Source organism: Echiichthys vipera (genome assembly GCF_963691815.1).
Source record: "Echiichthys vipera genome assembly, chromosome: 23".
In the NCBI taxonomy this organism is placed as follows: Eukaryota; Metazoa; Chordata; class Actinopteri; order Perciformes; family Trachinidae; genus Echiichthys; species Echiichthys vipera.
Window position 1 is genome coordinate 12,686,808 of NC_139848.1, and position 22,378 is coordinate 12,709,185.

Consider the following 22,378-nt stretch of genomic DNA (forward strand, 5'->3'; position numbering starts at 1 on the left):
ATCCTTCCCCCTCCGGTCCAGTTCCTCTGCATCTTGTTTGTCGATGAAAATTGTCCGCAATACACACTAGAGACAGTGGGCGTGTTTACATGTACATCAATAGTTTAAGAAACTTAGGATCAGCATTCTGAGTGTCTTTTTGTCAAGATGGTGGTAGCTAGTTTTGAGGGCGGTTTCCAGAATCACTCCCTATATTTGCTACTTACTGCAGCCCACTACACTCACGGGTCAAGGTTGGATTTCAGAAGGTGTGCGTGGGGGAGGGCATTGCAAAGTCCGGGTTCTTTCATTGTTAAAAAAAAGAAAACAAAAAATCAATCTAACAAATTACACATTACAATTAAATTAGTTGTCGTGCTTTCTGCTTTTGAGTCCAACAAATGTAAATGCTGTATTAACTGATGTCGAATTAATGCACTAACCCTTCTTAAAATCACCTTTCATTTATGGAGGCCAAAGAACAACGTGTTCTTTGATTGATATTTAGTTCTTGTCTTTTGAGGTGAATATTAGTTTTAATGTTAATTAAAACATCATTTTTGTTTTTGTTTTTAACCCCTAAAATGTGCAGTAGACGTTGCATGACTTGTTTTCCCCTGAATATATGTAAAAGCACTTCATAATCTTAAAGGATTACTTACGTACAAAATGTAACCATTTTGTATTAAAGTGTCTAAAAACACATCATCCAGCTTGCTGTTTACAAGTTACTTTATCAGCAAAGGTTGGAAGCAACTAACGGCACATCCATGCACCGTAGCTGCAGCTAGCTGGCTGCTGGCTAACGTTAGGCTTGCTTGCTAATTGGTCAGCCTCCAAAACATCATCTGATTCTGTTGGAAACACTGCTATTTCATTAGAATGAACGAGCAATGGCCGAACCTGTGAACCTTTTACGATCACTTCTTTCTTCAGTGAGTCAATTTAACTTTCATCTGTTCAAACAACTGGGTCGAAATGTGAGACTTGGGTCGGCTTGGACCCGGAAATAGTACTTAGAAAGGGCGTCATGACTTAAAGGCAGGATATAGACAACAACTTTGATGATCCCATGCTTCACAGTGTCATTACAAAGTCAGTCTCTTGTCATTGGTCTGATAGTGAGACCCATAGCAGTGGAATACTACATATTGTACGTTTCACTCAAGATAACCGAATTTCTTTCAAGGACACAATCAAGTGTCAGGTATGACGAATCAATGCATTATTACATAGCCACTGAAGATGACCATTTATAAACTCGATCAGCATATCTACTGATACACACCATCCTCACCAAAAAAAGCTGCTTAAAAAGAAGCTGATTGCTTATTATGACCCATATTCACATTTACTGTAAGGTGGTAGTAATTAAGGCGAGAGCAAAGGAGGAAGACAGGTGACGTATTGTAAGAACGCCAAAGACTGTGTAGGGAGGAGGTCCAGGTGGTGGATGGGGCTAGAGTGTTTTTTTCCTAAATCTAACCAAGTTTTGTTACCTAAACCTATATGTGGTAGGCTGATTTTACAATGTTAAACTGTTACAGTTTTATAACGTTAAATAGAATGGTCAAGTGTTTAAAACTGCCACCGTGATACTGTTACTCAGTGTAAAATGGAACGGTCATACATGTGTACGTTGTCATGGTTTGTCGTTGAGGTATGAGGACGTGCTGACTGATAAGTTCAGTGTGTTCAGATGGACAGTGTTTGGCCTGTCTCAGGAGTGATAATCCGGAGCAAAGAAGAGGGTGCCAAAATCCCCCTTTATTACGCAAAAAGCATTATTTTGAGTCATCACCAGGGGCGATTCTAGGCAAAAATTCACAGGGGGTCTCCTCAGACCAGCATTCATCACCATTGTGAATAATCTGATACCAACAAAAATATTGCAAAATGTAAAAAAAAAAAAAAGTTTTTTTTTTTCAAAATATGAATATAAACATTAAAAAAATTGAGACAAACTGCTTTTCATCACTTGTGGAGTAAAGCAAAGGTAAGACTTCTACTGACCTGAGAATGATACTGAGAAGCTGGTTCGTGCATTTGTTTCTAATCGTCTTTAATACAGCGACGCTCTAGGCCTACCCAGAGGTGATTCTAGAGTTTGTTAGGGCCTTGGGCAAAATTCAAGGGAGGGGGGGGGGCTCAGTGGTTAGAGCAGTCACCCCATGTAGAGAGGCTGAAGGTCCTTGAGGAAGCAGCTGCAAGTTCGATACCGATCTGCGGCCCTTTGCTGCATGTCTCCCCCTCTCTGTCTCACCCTTTTTCCTGTCTATCATATATAATAAAGGCTTTAAAAAACGCAGAAATGATCTTGAATCCCCTTGAACCCGAATTCGTCACCATTATGTTATAAATAATCTGACACCAATAAAAAAATTGCAGAATGTAAAAAAAGTGAATATTTTAGTAGTTTTCAACAACAACAACAATAAAATACAATAAAACCAGAACAATACAAGCGTGGGTGGAGTCAGGTGGGGCCCCCCTAGGGAGTTCAGATCTCCTACTGTCATTGCAAACTCACATTGTCACTGCTGTAGTTTACAGTTTGTCAGCCCTGGTCTCTGATCATCACCCTCCCGCGCTTCATTTCTCTGAACTTCTGCCGCTGAAAAAGGCCAAACAATGGTCATCTCAACACAATGCCTACATTGCTACGGCTCACCCCTGGATTAAAATGGTCAAAATATCTCTTTTATGAAAAGTGGCTTCAACCTATCGGTCAACACGTACCCCTTTAACATCAGACTGCTGTCTCCTTGTCTACAGTAAAATGTCAGGGATCAGCCCTGCACGGAGGGTGTGTAGATTTTAGTGGGAAAAGCCTGACATGCATCTGTTGGCTTAGGAAACGTCAATATCAGCCAGTGTCATCAAATGTCAGTATTACTAAGTATTATTATATGGTTGCTGGGATTTAAATAGAAACATATATTACATCAAAGCATCAACACCTTACGAAACAGAACATCTGATAATCACTGCTTTTATGTCCCAACAGGCTACTTTGGATTTAAACCGTATTTATCTAATGTCCACTGTTTTCCCAAGCCCTCAGGGTTTGGCTCGAATCATCAGTTGTTTGAGTGGTAGCCAGGGGTTTAGTGCAATTTCTGGGTATAAATATGAATGAGGAAGCAATTATTGTAACTGCTATACAGATTTTATAGGGTGATGAAGCAGGAGATGAAGCACATTTTTGCTTTCCTTGCGCAAAAAGATTCAAGATTCAAGATTCAAGATTCAAGAAGCTTTATATATCCCGAGGGAAATTATTGTGCAATAGTTTCAATACAAAGGCGGAAAAGGATCAGAGTAACAATAAGCATAAACATAAATCAAATCAAAATAAAGCTAACGTCAGATAAATCAAGCAAAAACGTACAGTATTTATGTTTTCTCTCAGCTGAAGTGTAAATTCACCTTCCCTTGTCGGCTGACTTACTTTTCTAACCCTGTGACATCCATTCGCTCATAAAAACACATTCTGTAATTTCAAAAGTGGAACATGGAGTCGAATGTACAATAAGAATTCTCCAGATGACATTTTGAAGATACAAGCATCGCTAGTCTGCGCTCTCCATTGTCACATACTTATCATGGAGCTTTCAAGCAACCATCATCCCAAAAATAGGATCCAGGCTGCCTCCCTCGCCACCTTAACAAATGTAGGACTGTGCAGCTGCCACGCGATTCATGCAGTGCGTTTATTTTGGAAAAACTGACACGATGATGTGATCAGACAAAATCATTTCCTCTGACGAGTGCTGCCTGTCACTACAACAGCACTGCTTCTAAACATCAACACATTTCCTTTGATTAACGACTGAGATCTAATGTCACTAGAAGATTTCAATAACCCGTTCAGTTACAGCCCCAAAGTTACAGTATAATGATTTAATATATATAGGGTATCAATACAATACTTAATTGGTTCAGATAACAGGGTTAACATGTACAAGGGGAACAGACTTCAGGGGATTAGGGGTGAGAACTTTGTGGGATGTAGAAACAATTTACATTTCTTTTTAATTACTAAGTAGCTATTAAGAGTTACAATTTTTATTCCCCCTCAAAAATGTAAAAACATTGTAGAGTAAAGTTTGTGAATATATATAATTTTGGGAAATTTGATTTTTTTGTTGATATGAGTGTTAGTAAAGAAGATAGAAATTACGCTCATGTCTGTAAACTAAATCTGAAGTTAAATTCATCCGGGGGTTCGCCTAGCATGAAGACTGGAAACAAGAAATTCCCAAATTGACCACCTATTCTTATAATTTGGTATAAATGGTTGTTGTTGGAGAACGAAGGACACAGGTTTACCAATGTACCTACACTACCCGAGAACCGTAATGTAGTTTTTGGATCCAGTGGAGGATTTATGTTAGAGATGAACCTCTACCAGCTTCTAGATAACCCATAAACACATATTTTATTATATTCATATTGTCATTGGTACCCTGCGTGTACAAAATATCTCCACTGTAATTTTTAGGCTGTAATGCAAAGTGTTTCTAAAGAAAAACTTGTGGGCAGGATTTAGTGGAGACTTAAGCCACTTAGGCCCAATCCCATTTATCATTTGTACAACTTGAGCCACCAGGGGTAGGGGCTGGAAATCTACCCCCTACGAAATGGGACACCCCTTCAAACGTGATACTTCATTACGTACGGCTTTATGTAAGCAGACGCCGTGTTGATGTGCGAGATTCAACCAAAGACTGTGTAAAAAATGGACGCAGCATACCCGTCGGGGTCCGTTCTCTCAACTTGATCCGATCCTGCTCGCCTACGGGAGTCGCCATCTTGTCAGACTTTAACTCCGCCTCATTTCCTCTTACCAAAAAAGGGCATGTATGTGACGTTGGGGGGAGGGAAATACATCCATCTGGCTGATGTTTACCTCTGAGAAGAAGTGAGGGCCAGCGGCTAGCTGTCACTCAAGAGGCCACGCTCCTAATTATTCATCAACTTTAACCTCCAATAAAATAAAAACTAGCCTGGTACAAAAAATTTCACCCCCACCCCCCTTGTTGTCATGGAGATATGACCTAAACATATAGACTAGAATGTTTTTTTTGTCCCAGGTCTTAAACAGGTTTAATTATGCTGTGAAAACGGCCTGTTTAACATGGGGGTCAATGAGAAACAGCTCTATTGTGCAAACTGCTCCTAGTGGACACTCTGAGAACTGCAGTTTTTGTCACTTCTGTATTGGATCAACCAGGGAGTCGCTGTGGTGGGGGCTTGGATTCAACATGCCGACATCAGCTGGTATCCGCATCCTTTTGCGCTTGTCTGCAGCAAAGTGAAGACTTGTCAGACATCGAAACGTCAGAAAACGAAACATCTTCAATGCCTGGGACCTAGCTACACAACATACTAACTAACGCATGTGTGTCATGAGTTTCTTTGGATTCTGTATAATAATGAATAATAGAATAAGGAAAACAATCCTGAATATCCTGAATATTTGTTTTTTTCGACTAGATGTTGCAGTTTGCCCATCTTTTTATTTAGCACTGAGTGAAAAGAGAAAGAGTGCTCACTGTTACAGCCATTATTCCATTAGTCATACCAGCTATATGGGTCAGTGGGTGCTTTTCAGCATGTGACCCTGCTCTTCAGTATTTTATCAGTTTGAAAGATGTCACAGTGTCTCCGTGTTCAGTGATGGGGCTCCGTTTAATCAGTGTTCAACTTTGTTGGGTCACCGGGTTTTCTGTCAGGTCACGGATGAAGCACTTCGTCACCTGACTCGGTGCTGTTGGGCAGTGCTGGGATAGAGATTATCACCACCGGTACGATATTCGGCTGCTACTGTGTGTAATACTGTACGATCACAGCTTAGTGAGGGTGTTTTTGCTACCTAGAAACGTCTCTGTGCATTGGTGGTGTAGAGGACTCTTAGGTACTAACACTGTAACAGACCTGGGTTCAAATTTACAGGACTTAAAAAACTATTTGATACTCTCAGAATAAAAAAACACCATGGGTTTGTATGTATTTTGTGCAGAATTATTGTCAGAAGCCACTCTGAAACTGATATTTGATGTACAGAGAACTCTCTGAAGGAGATGAATTCCCTTTTAGATCAAAGATTTACCACTTTATTTCACCACGGCAGTGTAACATTGTGCAGCTGCTGGACATCTTCTATCTAAGAGACAAACTGACCATGCTACATACATAAAACAAACATACCCTTAATACTTAAAGCTGCTGCCCAGAAGCATTTAAAGCTGCTGCGTGTTTTGATTTCTTAATTAGGAAGTGAAATCAATGCCATGTCAGTTGTAATAATGAGTCTCTGATTCTAAATGACAATGCAAATATGGTTGCACCAGTTTCAAAAATGACCTACATGCTTTGATTTTTAATGAAGCACTTCAACGGGCGAATACAATTATTTGTGTTAGGCTCCTCAGTTTAATATCTATGGGAAACCAATGAGCTTTCTACAGAAACACCCTTAAATATGTTTGATCTGTTATTTGTGGCCCCGGGTTGTCTGACTGGTACCTTGTATGTTTTAGCCCAGGTCTGACTTGTAGTTATTAGCATTTGTTTGGTTATTAATTTCCTGATGAAAAGTAGAGACAGCTCTGTTGTATGCATCATCTCCCAGTAGACTGGAGAGAAACACTGTCTAATGATGTGCATAGGGATTTAGGAAGTGTGTATAAATGTGTGCGTGTGGGAGAGAGACAGAGGAAGAGTGTGTTTGACAGAGAAAGCGTGTGTGTGTGTGTGTGTGTGTGTGTGTGCATGTGTTGGCATGTTTTAGATGCCATTGTAGAGATGTCAGTAATCAGCATTTATCTCTTTGTACGTTGGCACATTAAAGCACTGAACAGACCGTCTGCGTCTCACTCTTTGTCTCATTTTGTTGTCACCTCTTCTGTCTTTTGTCATCTTTATTCAGCTCTGAAATGCTTTATGTCATGCTTATTTTATGTTTAAGTATTATCTTACAGGAGCAGAGGTGTTGTTAGCTAAATTTAGCTCAGTATACACTGCAAAAATGCACTGAGTTAAAACAAAGGGGACTGAGCTCAAATCAAATGCGGCGCACAGTTAGTGGAACTTTTTAGGTTGTTCCACTTCTCCTTACACTTTTCTCTTTATCGGTGTGGATTGTGTGCAGGCATAACAATGCATTGCACAGGTGAGAGCTGCCGATCCCCTGACCTCATACAGTCGACACTGTTTCCCAAAGGAACTCTGGGAGATGAGTTCCCAGAGGTGGATTACTACTTTTAAAAACACATATAGATTAATATATTCTGGTTAGGGTGTTTGTTTCCAAATAAGGTGTGTTCTTTTTTTACAATATTAATATAGTAATGTAATTAATGCATTTAAGGCGTAAATGTGTACGTTTAATTACATATAATGTCTGTTTTTATGTCGATGATGCAATCTTCTTTGCCATCTGCTGTGGGCTCTCCCCGGTTGTAGTCTAATAACTTAAAGCTTGATTTAAACTCCAAAAAGACTAAATGTATGCTTGTTTCTGCGTTAATAACAGAAAATCCCCACATAATCCATATTATCTAATGTACACTGGATTTTGAACATATCTGTGGTTAATGTTGCTTCAACCACCCTTGAATAACATTTACCAGATTATTTTTAAAGAGTAACTTAAACTCCAGGCATCACACAGGAGTGTTGTCTGTGGGCTGTTATAAACGTAACCCTCCCAACAGTCAAGTTTCCATCCGAATGTATATTTGTGCATTTCAACTGAAAATCGGCAAAAGAAAATTTGAATGGATGTACGTTCCTATCTACTACTGTTATGTGAGTGTAAGGTGTAGAGCTCATCGAAATTGTGGTGCAGTTCTCCAGTTGGGGGCCATTAAAGCACTGCAGCAGAAGTGCAATAAGATGACGTAAGTAAAAAATACTGTTAGATTTTCTTGTCACATTCAACTTTTCCACCCCAAAGATTATTTTTTTCTTGTAATATTTTAACTTTTTCTCCTAATTTATGAGGTTTCTGCAGGTTTTTGTGCGCAAATCAATAATGTGCATAACAACAGGTGGATGGAAGCACACTTAGTGATGTCATGGCACACACGCCCCGACGTACACCTGTACATCACTGCAGCAAGGTACGACATTAAGACATCAAGTGTTAAGTTCAATATTTTAAGTTCAGTTCAAAGTAAACAACTGTGCCACCAGATCACAGGCTAATTCAGCTTTAAAAGTTGTACCAACCCTAAAATGAGACTAGTTTCCAGTTACATGCACCTCACTACTGCAAAAACTGTGTAACTAACTGAAGAAAGACATAGAGGCGCTTTTTCCTTTTTTGAGACTTTTAAGTTCTACTTACAAATATATTTAGTATTTGGCACATTATACGCCATTTGTTTTTAGATCTCTCTTGTAAAAAAAAATCTCATCTCAATGAGTCTTTCTGAATAAAAACACGTAAATATCAAACTTTTAGTGTTTTCAGTGGTAGGTCTTGCCCTAAAATTGCTTAATTCCCTATATATATATGTATATATATATATATATATATATATATATATATATATATATATATATATATATATATATATTTAAGGTTAAATCTGAGGTACCCTGATTCCTCCAGGGTGAGAACTACTTTTCCCTTTATGAAGACATTATACTGTATCTATTGCCAGTTTGCTCTCAACAAAGACTCTTTCTGCCAACTGGGAGTTGTAGTGACAACTAGAACACAAGGAAAGGATCTGTTGAGTCAGAGCAAACACTTGACCAAAACAACAGTTACTGCCTCCAGTCAAAAAAACATATTAACATAATTCCCACATTTAGCCTCACAGAGGGGAGAGTATTTTTTTATTTATGGCTGAGTCGGTAATTGTAAACAGCCTGTGAGTGACGATAAGAGCTCATGAGGTGTTGTTTGAAGTGAAGTGGTTTCTGATTGCTGCTGTGACAGGCGCACTTCACTGCAGGGAACGTCAAGATCTCTGCAAGAGAAGGGATCTTGCAAGGTTATGTAACAGTTCCCTGGGGCAGAAGCCTGTTCCCAGGAGTCTGTGTCGGGAGTGGGACTTCATGTGTTTCTGTTTTCACCTTGAGATTTTAAAAATATACTTATATTTTGAATGCTGATGGGCTTAGAAATGTCAAATTTCCTCTGAAAAGTTTTTTAGAAAGTGACTTTTTTTGCTGCCCTCATTCCTTATTCACAAATTCACGGGAAAAAGCAGATACAGCACAGTTATTGAGTTGGGTAAGAGATCATTTTATAGCATGGCTGATACAGTGGAAGCCCCAGCAGTGAAATGATGCCTCTGCCAACCCTACTGCAGCCAAAAACCTCCAGGAGAGTCGGAGGTCGGTTAAGGAGCAGCGCGCCTTGCACAGTAAGTACATCTGCCACATTCAACATCTGTATCATTTGGTCCCAAACACAAGGATCTAACAATAATATATACTACTGGATCATTACTGGATCATCTTCTGCATCTTCTTCAATTTGGTCTTTTTCTTTAACCCTAGATTACAGTAGGGATCTATACTGGGGGCCTCCTCCCTAACCTGTGCCTTTACTGCACCCTGCTGTCCACGTTCTGCCATGACTACAGCCACTGACTGAGCATGTCTCAAATCTATGATACACTTTAACTCTCAGCTTTCAGTATGTAGAGTGTTCACACTAGAAAAATCACAAAATGAGGTAAACTACAAAATGTCAGTACACAGGTACCCTATACTCAAAATGCAACACATGAGGGAAATAAAGTTCTCACATCTGTGAAACTTTAGTCTTAAAAGATGGACAGTTCCAGAAATACCTTGGAATGGGAATGCAGGACTGTAACAACCCCTGGTCATGTACATTATGTTGCTATGCCTACAAAGTTGAAAACAGGAAGGCTTTCCAGGTACTCTAAATCACTAATTTTACAGTCCATATGAAGGCATAAAGTGGTCAAAACATGTTTTTTTTTATTTAAATGGTTACGCCACTTTAATAAAGGCTTTTAAAAATCTTTCCTTCATCTTTGTTTTTATTTATTCCTATATTTTGTGCCTTCCTGTTTATCCTTTTTTTTTGGTTTTACTCTTGAATTAACCGAGCAAATAATTGTCCTTGTTGCCCTTAGTTTTTAGGTTATTTGGACTATCACAAAATTAGACATCCCCACTTGCATGGCTGTGGAACATCTCGGCTATTTTTAGAGACAGTGACGTCACAACAGCACTTTCACTACAGTTTCAATGTAGAATATGTCACAAACGACAAAACATAGATGTTTGCACTTGTTATGCTACTGTGGACAAAATCTCAACCTTCTTAGTCTAAAACAGATACAAACTAGAGACCACCTTGGGATGGGATCACAACAGCCACAACGCCAAGTCAAGCCAGGGGCTTAAAGTGGTGGAACAATTGCTCCTTCCCCACTTCCGCCTACAAACCTGTAAAGTTTTGTGACTGTATCTAGCATGGTTATCTGACTGGGGCCAATAACCGCACTTCTGGCCCCTTTGCTTGGCTGTTGGCAGTTTTCAAGCCTTTATTATATTGGACAGACAGGGAATGGGGTGAGAGAGTGAGGGGGAGACATGTAGCAAAGGGTCGCAGGTCGGAGTCGAACCCGCAACTGCCAGCCTCTTTACATGGGGCGACTGCTCTAACCACTTTGCCACCGCCACCCCGAACTTGGATCTTACTTTGATCTGAACTACGCTCCTGAAGAGTTTTGTGACTGTATCTTTCATGGTTGCATCACCGTCGTGGCAACAAAATCCGTCCACATACAGACACACAGACAATCATTATGACATGAAGTTATAGTCTGCAAAATTGTACGTCCAAACCGCAGCACACCACGCACTGCTGGTGCAGGTAGTCTGGCGAGGTCGTTCCTCTGCTGCAGTGATGGGTACAATGACGTAGTGGATGTGGTTACAGCCTGCAACAAACTTGAAACATTCAACCAGAAGCCAGTGAAAAGGTTGAATTTCCAAAATAATGAGAAAGTGAAGCCAATATGAACAGAACAGAGAGCGTATAACTGTAAATTTAAAGAGTTTAATTCATCTTAATATCACCAAGTAGAGCAGCTGAACGATGTAAGCCAGAAGCCCACCCACACACACACCACCTCTCCCTGTCCAGACATGAGTCCAGACCGCCCAGTCGGCGGCTGCTTGGGATGCCAGTCAGTGCTGAGGTTTCTGTTTTTGGAACACCTCATTTACTTACAGCAACCCCTGCAGACTTTGGTACTAGTTGGAAGTCTGTGGGCGCCTGGATCCATCACTCCATCATGTCTAATGATAGCAACTCTCAGGCTCATGAATGCGTACCACGTTGTGCGTAATGGAGCCATTACAGTAACAGAGTCCTACTTTTGAATTGCCAGTAAATCCAAAGTGGGTATATCAGTTTATCAGCAGATCTAATATTAGTAAGTGTGTAACTGCGCTGCCATCTAACCACGGTGAGCCGTACGCTTCCCAACCAGAGAGGAACAGCTAAGAAAAGAAATGTGTCTGCTACACAGTCTCTATGCATAGATCATGAATGAATAGAATCTGAAGGCAACGGGACAAGATGTGGGTAGTGGAATCGGTCTGGTTGTAGTCCGAGTAGTATTGACCAATCGTGTTTGAGTATGCTTTGCTTGCTTACATGTAAACAGTCAGTGGGGAGAGCGAAAGAGGCGGAATATGCTACTGTCTATTCCACTGTAGCATATTATTTATTGACTGTAACATACATATTTATATCCTGTACTTGCACTGAAACTACCATACAGTATTATATGTATTTATCACTTTATATATCATGTATATAACTCTTTGCACATTTGGTTGGACCCTACTTTCGTTGCTCGTGCTGCACTTGTAATGACAATAAAGTGATCTTATCCAATCTAATCTAAAAATATTGGCCGAAATGCAATCGCAGAACCCATTGGCTACTGATTTAGCTTCTCCTTAGCTTTTTGTTATTAGATATCTTCATTCATATGCATATATTGTTATATATATATAAGTTGCTAATTGGACTGTAAACAATGCAGGCTGGCCTCATTCGCTGTTGTACATATAACAAGAAAAGTAATGCACTGTAATTCATGTGTATTGCACATATTTGTTTTTCCTGTCTTTTTCCCACCACCTTTTTATGCCTGAGGACATCAGGGGATGTTGTATAAAACCGCTAAACTCTGTGTAGTGAGGTTGGTCGGGATGGTGGATGGGTCCCAAAACACAGGACTTTCCCCCAGGAGACCAGTGTCCTGAGTATGCCCGTGTGCTGGAAGTACAAAGCCAAACTACGACCTTTTTTCTAATCCTAACTTATGGATGCCAACACCTAACCGCCACTTTTTGTTTCTAGAATTGCAGTCTCTGTTTCACAGAGTTAAAAAGAGCTTCATATTTCGTCAGATATCGTACACACTTTTGTGCATAACTTTTCATAAGAGATCATACGCACCTATTGATGAGAATACTTACAATGGCTGTATAACCGCCTACTTTACTGACATACATACCGATTCGGCTAAAATGTAGCATGTAGTATGCAGTATGCAAATAAAAGCTAAAACTGCAGCACGCCAAAAATACCAGGATGTCCTACTGATTAGGGAAAAGTTCTCAGTATGCATTGGATCAGTCGACCTTGCCTATTGCATCCCAGGAAGCGAAGCACCGGAACAGCCACTCAACAAATTACAAGGATTTCAACAATTTCTGTATGCTATTTCATCACTAAATTCCCTTCTGATAACTTTTTGTGCAAAACATCAACTGTGTAGATTTTGAATACTGGAAGTTTTATGATAATTGATGGCAAATAAAAAGTTTGCTCCATTGTTTTCAGACTTTGGGAACTCCACAGAATGGCGTGACAGCAACATTATGCCTGCTCTCAAGACTGGTCTTATTTAAATTCAATTCAATTCAATTCAATTTTATTTATAGTGCCAAATCATAACAGAAGTTATCTCAGGACACTTTACAGACTAGGTAAAGACCACACTCTATGACTTATTTATGATTTACATAGACCCAACAATTCCCCCGTAGAGTACGGTGGCAACGAAAACCTTCCCTATAACAGGCAGGAACGTCAGACAGACCCAGCTCTGTGGAGGACGCACATCTGTCTTGACCAGATATATATCACAACACCAATATCCATTGCAAGGGTTAAAAGTTCAAAAAGCTCCACAACTGCTATTACGAAATGCTCTCGCCACAGATATACCAGAAATAGCCTTTCCATCTTTCCACCCACCCAAATAACAATATAGTAACGAAAGCATAGTCAACAAACATTGGTCATAATCAAAAAAGAAACACAAACTAAGTTTTATTTTTCAACATTATTTCAAAGGTATTATGGGTTATTTTTTCAGGGTCTTGCCTAGCACACTGGAAAAATATAAAATTTATCATTTTCATACTACAGATGAACACAGTATGCCAGAGGGGAGCCCTTAGGGACTTCTCAGACTTCACAGAAGGCCCAACGTGTCAGCATTTTAAAGGTCATATTTAATTTATTTCAATTAATAACAAGAATTATCTCTTTTATATCTAATTTTGGCCTCATTTTCAGTGACAGTGTAAGTGCCCTAAAACCGCGAAAAAAGAGAAAATAGAGTTATCCAATCAGATTTTGTTGTTTTTGTCCCAGGCAGAATAGGCTTTCAGCTCAGGGGTTTGGACCATAGACATGGTTTGGACCATAGCTGTGTGTTGATGTAGTTATGTAGCATTCACGTCCTATGGAATACATAGTAAATAGCAAAAACCAACGTGAAAATTGCACATATAACAATTTCCACTGGGAAAGCTCGTAGAATATTTTGATACAGGAGTTGCTGAGATGAGATAACCTTTGACCTGACATGGTGGAGCGCAATGCAAGTTTCTACTTTATTACAACAACACTGTTTTTGAGGTGGAAGATTATTCCACTAATTAATATAAAAATATAATTATAATATTAGGTATCTCTTTTGTCCTTTAAATAAATAAAAATAATGATACACTCTCTTCTCGCTGTAGCTGATGAATAAGACAGTCTGAAAAGGTTTTCCCCAAGTAACAGGTCTGTGGGGCCGCCATGTTTTATTTCACTATGACAACAAAAGCACTTGGACACAACATGCATAATTCCCATAGCACATGAAGGCAGCGACGGGTAAATCAGCCAATCAAATGGGCGGGAAAAAAAAGCCTTGCGACATTTAACTGAGTCAGCGGGCGGGAAAATTAAATCAGTATCCTACTGCGCTGCTGTTAGCTTGTTAGCACTGACTTTTTCATGGCGTGCTTTGGAAGATAAAGACCAACTCCGGCACCGGAATTGGCAGAAAATGGGGAAAAGTGTTGAAAGACATTTTGAAGACCAACAGTTATCCACGCTAACAGGTAGTGTTGTCGGAGTTGCTGCTTCTTTCCTTGGACAAATGGTAGCTGGGGCTAACAGAAGTCAGCTCACAGCCACCAGGGTACTACTGTAAGTTACACCTGAACACTAAGTGGGTATACAACATTAGTAAGGTCAGCTGAAGTGCATTGTTATGGCATTGTCTTACCTGGTTATTATAACACTTTGCTCATTTAGACCAACTGTACTCAAAATGATGACCTAAGTTGTGGCATATTGCTTACTGTGGCTTATTTAGCTCAAATCTTGCCTTCAATGTAAACCTGTTATAACTGCCATGAGCAAAGCAAAACACTTTTTATTTTACTTTATCTTTATTTCTTTTATCTTTAGCTTCCTCTAGACTCCTCTGTACCTCAGGTCTCGCTGCCCGGCCATGTCTCTGTAGTGACAACTAGCGTTGGTGTAGGTGTGAGTCTGTGTATCTGTGTGCCTGCATGGCTGTGTGTGTTTATGTGAATGTGTGAATGAACGTATATACATTTGTGTGTGTTTCTGTGCTTGACTGTGGGAGGGTTGGGTTCTTTTGACTTTCTTCTCCTGATTTTATTTGATGTTTCTCTTTTTCTGTACATCCCTGTGAGGCACTTTGCGATACTTTCCTGTATGAAAAGCGCCATATAAATAAAGTTTGATTTGATTTGATTTGATTTGATTTATCTAGTATAATGCCTTTTTTGGTAGCATGTCATACAACTGTGAAATAAGTCATTTCTTATTTCCTTGTTTAAGTGCATTGCTTAAGTAATTTCTTCTTTCCTCTAAAGTACCCTGTAGATACCTAGTAAATACTAAAATACTTAGTCATTTGTCATCCATCTGCCTGTGTTGTTAAAAACTCCGTGACCCAAATCCATAAACTGCAAAGTGGTCACTAACCTACTAAACTCATTTGGGTGACTGTACATTTGTTCACATTGGTTGCGGCCTGTCACATGGTCCCCACCCCACCGTAGGTCAAAGTTAAGTCCACGGTAGATGTTTGGCTTCCACCTCATCTCCCCAGCGCGGAAATAGTCCAGTGTACACCGATGCGTCCGCCGGGTGTTGGGTTTTACGCACGGCGTCCGCCAAACGGGACCGTGGGCCGGCGGAGACTAGCGCCAAGCATCCGACTATTTAGAGGTGGGAATGCTCTGACACCCCCCCGGCCCCCCTGCACACCTGCTCCGCTCCGTCTGTCCCTCTCTGTGCCTGTCAGACTGTCCGGTCCTCCTGCTTTCGTCTTCACCGGAGCTCGGTCCTTGTGTTCACATCGTGCGCTCTTCCCTCTGTCTGTTCTGGATTTGTACTTTGGCTCTCTTCACCCCTCCTGGTGGATTTAACCTGTCCGTTTAATCATCCCTTCCCCTTCCGTTTTTTTTTTATTACACCCGGTGCCCTGTTATCGATGGCGGAGGGTGTGCGCCCCGAGGACTACTGTGACGAGCCGGTGGAGGACGAGTTTGGGGAGATCATCAAGTGTCGATCGGGTAGGAGATCCACGCTATCCTAGTGTGTGTGTGTGTGTGTGTGTGTGTGTGTGTGTGTGTGTGTGTGTGTGTGTGTGTGTGTGTGTGTGTGTGTGTGTGTTGCTGTGTATCGATGTGTGCACACAAGAGAGACCATGTGATTTTGTATGTAGCAGGTTATTATTGAGGATGCTGAGGATGCTCAGTGCCACCTGACAACTCCACAAACATCATCACAAACTGTCCCATTAGAGTGACACAAGAAGCAGCCGAAGAGTCTAATTCTTCATAATTCTATGACAAAAGTTCGGAATCTTCTACCATTAAAGTTTTTTTTGCGTACATTGAGATGGCTGAGAGGACTACTCCAAATGTTTTAATGGTATTTTGTGCTTTCAGGTTGTATAAAGTCCTATTTACGGTTATTTTTTCTTTTGTACAAAGGGTTTGTTTTGTTCGTTGGTAAGAAAACACTGTACAATGGTTCAACCAGACTAACAGCAAAATAAAGAAGAGTCTCCGACATTGCCTAAAATGCTACTATCCGTATCAGTGATTGTGTAAGTTAATGCACCGGTCCGATGCTGCATACTTTGGCCCTGACCATCTACTCTAAAGTACTTATTTTTCTGTTATAACTGACAAACTAGATAATAAAAGAAAGTTCTACGGAATTGATTCTCTGTACATTCCCTCATAAAAAAGGGTTTAACCGGAGCCAGGCCATACAACAAATACAATCATATCACATCCACACAGGGTTATTATGTGTGTATATTTTGGATGGCCTTAGGAAAAAAAACATTCATGTCTGCTGGTTCATGTTCTGACGGACCTGTAGTGTCTCCCCCAGGGCAGAAGTTCAAACCATTGATGGCCAGGGTGATCTTTAATAATAAGCAGGTGTTTGCAATGTCCTGGAGTGAGGGGAGAAGGCAATCGTTTTTCAAGTATGCTTTTCTGGACTGGAAAAACAAATTAAAAATCCAAGTTTCAACAGTATCCTCCCCTCTCATGCAACACATAGGGGAAATCAAATATATAATTTGATTCTTCTCTTGGAGCCATATTCTAAAACATCAACAGGTGATTCCAAACTTTTCAGCTGTAGTGTGTATCTGCTTTTGACATTCGCCTTTCACTTCTAGGCTATATCTAGACTGTTGATTGTTCCGGTCTGATGGAGGAACAGGTCAAAGTGAGAGTGGTGCACTTAACTAAAAGTGTGACACACACTGAAGGGATCCATTATTTTCAAAGCTTTAAATGAAGTGTGTGATAAAACAAAGCTGTGCCTGTGTTATCCAACTTTTATCATCATTTGACTTTTACTGATGAATGTAATGTTAAAAGCGCTAACGGCAGGCTAATTTTAGACATTTCCTTGCCTTTATATCATGATGTTGACAGCGCTCGTCTGTCTGAAATTTTGAACTACATTTCCCATGAGCAAGAGGAGATTGACACAGGGTATTATCAAATCTAAAAACAGCTGATGCCTGTGACCTTGTCGAAGTTGTTTTGTTGAGTCGCTGCTTGTTGGAGAGACTCAACAAAAGAAGTGTATTCATAGTTAGAGATTTACAATATGTAAGTTATGGGCAATTGAGGCAAAAAGCTGAATTTCATCACTCTTGACAAAGACATGTGATAGATGAAGTGGTCCAAATTGAAGAAGCAGAGGAGAGAAGGATACTAACTAAGTGCTAGCAATGGACTGTATGAAAAATGGCCTTAGTGTCTCTGTCGGGTCCGTTCCCTCAATTTGATCCAATCGTACTCGCGTACGGGAGTCGCAATCTTGTCAGATTTTGACACCGCCTAATTTAATTCATTCATTCATCTTCAACCGCTTGTCCCTGTCGGGGTCGCGGGGGGCTGGAGGGCATATATGTAACGTTGTGGGGAGGGAGACACGTCCATCTGGCTGACGTATACCTCTGAGGAGAAGTGAGGTCCAGCGGCTAGCTGTAACCCTAATTATTCATAAACTTTAACCTCCAATAAAATAAAAACTAGCCTAGTACAAAAAAATTCACCCCCCTCAGTGTTGTCATGGAGATATGACCTTAACACACAGACAATAATGTTTTTTTGTACCAGGCCTTAAACAGGTTTAATGATGCTGTGAAATCGGCCTGTTTAACATGGGGCTCAATGAGAAACGACTCTATTGTGCAAACTGCTCCTAGTGGACACTTGGAAAACTGCAGTGTTGGCACTTCCGTATTGGATCAACGAGGAAGTCTCAGTGGTGGGGGCTTGGTGCTAGCATGTATTCCAAAAAAGGATTTTAACACACTTAAGTTGCAAAAGAGAAAGATTAATAACAGTATTAAGAAAAAATGATACAACCTAATAAAAAAAGGTCAAATAAGACTTTTCAGTAGTTTATGCCTCAGCTGCCATCATTATTTCTGTATGTTTTCACCTCCATGCGTCTGTGTGTCCCATTCTCATGGCTGTTATATCTCAGGAGGAACAGGAACATTTTCGCACACGTCTAATAGGATAAAATGATGAAGTGATGACATTTTATATCCAAAAGGTCAACTTTACTTTCTGTCCATCTTTCAGCGCCATAATGCAGGAGCGGAAAAGAACACATTTGGTTAGATACTGAATTAGTGACACTATTGTTGAAAAAGACTTAAGACCTAAGCAGTTTTTGTACCGTACAGCCGGAGGCTGACAGGTAAACTGGAGAGAAAGAGGGAATGACATGTAGCAAAGTACAGTAGAGTCTAAAATTACAAATTCAGTCTATACATGTCCAGTCTACAAACACTCTCCAATTGTGTAAACAGCATATTATGTTCGTAGCTACTCATGGTGAAGCTAGTTCAACCTCTTTAAATATGGTTAGCTAGGTTAGTCTAGTGGTTCAACTTTTTAATGTAATGGGCCTCAAACACTTCTGATTTCAATTTAGGTGAAACCATTTGAGAAGTTTGGACGAGAAATGTCTCTTTGGTGGAACAATGAACAACTAATATGCTGTATATCTGATTAATTGATAATTCAGACTGTTGTCAAGGGAATATTAAGCAAATTTTTGAAATGTTGCAAAAAAAGAAATGTAAATCATCTGCATTTCTGTCAACCGGTTTGCAGTGTATTAAATGGGCTACAGTGTAGTTACATCACACGTTGGCAACATAGGCTACGCATGGCTGTAATCCACCAGTAGAAGAAGCAGAGGTTCTAAATTGAAGTTTTATCAACTTTTACCATTTATGTACAGCTTTTCTAATGCAATACATCACAATGCACATAAAAGTACGTGAATGGAAACCACAGACTATTCAAAAATATGGACAGAGTGGCGATTGGCCCACTTTTTGAGCCAGCCTCAAATGGCCATTCAAGGAACTTCAGTTTCTATCACCTCCAAGTTGGGTTCATTTTCAGCGCTGGAGGTTGCTGCTTGATGGAAACACGGTTATTGTAAAGAAAAATCTTCATCTGAAAAGCACAATATTTGAAAAAAGCACAATATTTCCCTCTGAAAAGTAGCTCAGTAACCAAGTAGCTGAAAACACACTGTTTTGTGTATCCCGTGAACCACAATGGGCACATCTCCTTCACATAAAACTCACCCTTTATTTTTATTTAACCCACTAACTATCCAATTAGTTCAGTCCAGACCTCGTCTTGCTGCATGTAAACAGTAAAATAATTTTAAGAGCTAAATTGGGACTAAATTGTTCTGGACTAACTTGCCACTGTAGCCCAACCCAGGGCTAAAAATGTCCTGTTGTTTGCTTGATGTTTGACCATGACACCCAATCTCTTGTAGCGTGCTTGGATGAGTTAGAAGCCGCAGAGGTTTTATTTCCTGTTATAGCGCCTGTAAATACTGTATGACCACTGGGCGGTGAGACAGAGTTAAACAGACTGACTGAAACTGACAGATGGACAGCAAGGTCAATTTTTTTTTTTTTATCAGTGGTAGAGGTAAACTCCCCCCTCTGCTGCCTCGGGAGGTGAATTTCCTCTTGTCTGCCTGTGCACATAACTTTTTTTTCCTTGAGTGACCAGCCTGTTTAAATAAAGCCTCAAAGAATAAATAAAGCCCTCTCTGTCGCGCGCGGACTTTCTCGTGTTTGTGTGTGTCTTCCCTACCCCCCCATGGTACAGCTGGTGGGCCATCTCATGCTGGAAATAGCGGTCAGCTGGCCTGATGTACGGCTGTTGCGTGGTGTCAGATAGCCGGAATTCGGAGGTTGCTATGCCCCCACTCCCCCCTTTTCCTCTTTCCACTCCCTCTTTCTATCTTTCACTCTCTCCTCGCATCTCCCTCTTCCTGTTTCGCCATTGCTGCAGCTTCATCTGTTCCTTTTCTACATTCTTTCTCAGTGAAACTTTTCTTTTCTTTTTCGGGCCGTCTTGTTCTTTTTATATCTCCCCCCCTGCTCCTCTCATCTCCCTCCCTGTGTCATACTTGACCACCCAAGTTGTTGTTCACTGTACTGTCTGGCTGTCAGCAGCTATATCTAGCTGTCTGTCTCTGTTCTAAAGGAAACATTTGAGATATTTAACATTCTCTATATGTCTTTTTAAATACTTAACTGCAGTGATTCTTCTATTCATCTTTCAAACAATTGCATAGTGTATCTATATATAGATATTTATTGCAGATCTTGGAATAGATTCAAATAATAAGTTATTTTACAGTCTCTCTTTGGGGAAGAGTTTTTTCAGTTGTTTCATGTCATCTCTCACTGTAAAAGTACATTTTGTCATGTCCAAAATCTGTTCTATTGTTTTGTTTGAATATAGTTTTGCTGGGTTTGGCTGTTTCAATGTCCTTGTCACCTGCTTCATGGCCGTCACGCAATATATTTAAAAGATGGCGACATGGTGGTATGGTGGTTAGCAATGTCGCCTCACAGCAAGAGGGTTCTGCTGCAGCCCTTTTGTGTGGAGTTTGCATGTTCTCCCCGTGTCTGCGTTGGTTCTCCCCGGGTTCTCCAGCTTCCTCCCACAGTCCAAAGACATGCAGGTGTTAGGTTAATTGATGACTCTAAATTGCCCGTAGGTGTGAATGTGAGTGTGAATGGTTGTGTGTAACTGTTTGTCTCTATGTGCCCTATGATAGTCTGGCGTCCTGTCCAAGGTGGACCCCGCCTCACGCCTGATGTCAGCTGGGATCGGCTCCAGCCCCACACAACCCCGACAAGGACAAGCTGTTGAAGATGGATGGATGTTTTTATCTTTCCTAGTAAATGAATGCCCCAATATATTTTCTAGTTTCAAAGGTTCTTTTAATCAAAAATGTACTTCAGTGTTTTCTTACCTTCGTCCCAAAAGGGTATGAATATTGGACATGTAAAGAACGTGTGTTTGTGTATCACATCCAATCTTCTGATAAAACTGTAAAGTTTCGCTTTTGTTTTATAGGGGCATATGTTCTCGTTAAATGCCTTATAAGTTTCTGGAAAGAAGTACGAAATTATGGGTAAGAATGTGTTTGATTTGCACGCTTCCTATAAACAATTCCAAAATAATGGCAAAGCTGGAATAAGCTCAGTCTATTAAGTCAGCAGATCATGTGTGGTTTTCATTGTCCATTAATCTTTCAAGTCTTTACTTGATTTTCTTCCATAATATGTCATAAATTAGCAAGAAATGCCCAGATTTGATTGACAGTGGCTGGCTAGATAAGCAAACAACCCCAATTGTCTGCATTAAATAACGTGAAGTGCTGACAGTGTGCAGGAGGTCACTACCTTCTGTTGCATGCCATTATTGTCCTGTGCACCTGTCTACCAGTCATGCATTAGACAACTTTCATACAATGATTCACAATGTTTTCACAATGCATAACAGAAAAGGTACATTTTAGATATCCCATAATTTGTTGAAAATGTATTATAAATAATACCTATATCTAGTTGCTGTTCTTTTACGTGCTGTGGACTGATTTTTAATTGTTTGTAACTGTTATCATTAATTCTTCATAAAGATATGTATACATTTAATATGTTTTTTCACAATGAATGGATGAATAGATGGCTCTGCATTTTTAAGTATGACTGGAAATTTGGTCTAATATACCACCTCTGCCAACACAAAAGTGTGTGTGTGTGTGTGTGTGAGTGTGTGTGTGTGTGTCTCTGTGTGTCTCTGTGTGTCTGTGAGAGTGTGTACAGGCAGCTATGTGTTGCCCAAGCCCCCACCACAGCTACTTCCTGGTTGATCCAATCAGGAAGTGCCAAAACTACAGTTCTCAGAGTATCCACTAGGGGCAGGTTTCATAACAGAGCAGTTTCTCATAGACCCCCATATTAAACAGGCCGTCTTCACAGCATCATTAAACCTGTTTAAGACCTGGTACAAAAAAACATACTAGTCTGTATGTTTAGGTCATATCTCCATGACAACACTGAGGGGGGTGAATTCTTCTTGTACCAGGCTAGTTTTAATTTTATTGGAAGTTAAAGTTTATGAAAAATTAGGGGCGCGGCCTCTTGAGTGACAGCCAGATGGACGTGTCTCCCTC

At 40.3% G+C, this 22,378-nt stretch overlaps 1 protein-coding gene across 7 annotated transcripts in view; it reads left to right on the plus strand.

Annotated features, from left to right (window-relative positions):
- Window positions 1–15,672: 15,672 nt before the first annotated feature.
- The window catches only part of dmd (dystrophin), a 350,545-nt gene continuing 343,839 nt past the window's right edge, over window positions 15,673–22,378 (plus strand). For all 7 annotated transcript variants that reach the window (XM_083937926.1, XM_083937922.1, XM_083937924.1 and 4 more), the window contains exon 1: window positions 15,673–15,894. In XM_083937926.1, the coding sequence (XP_083794052.1) occupies window positions 15,813–15,894 (82 nt within the window). In that variant the 5' untranslated portion in view covers window positions 15,673–15,812. The remainder of the gene's footprint in view (window positions 15,895–22,378) is intronic.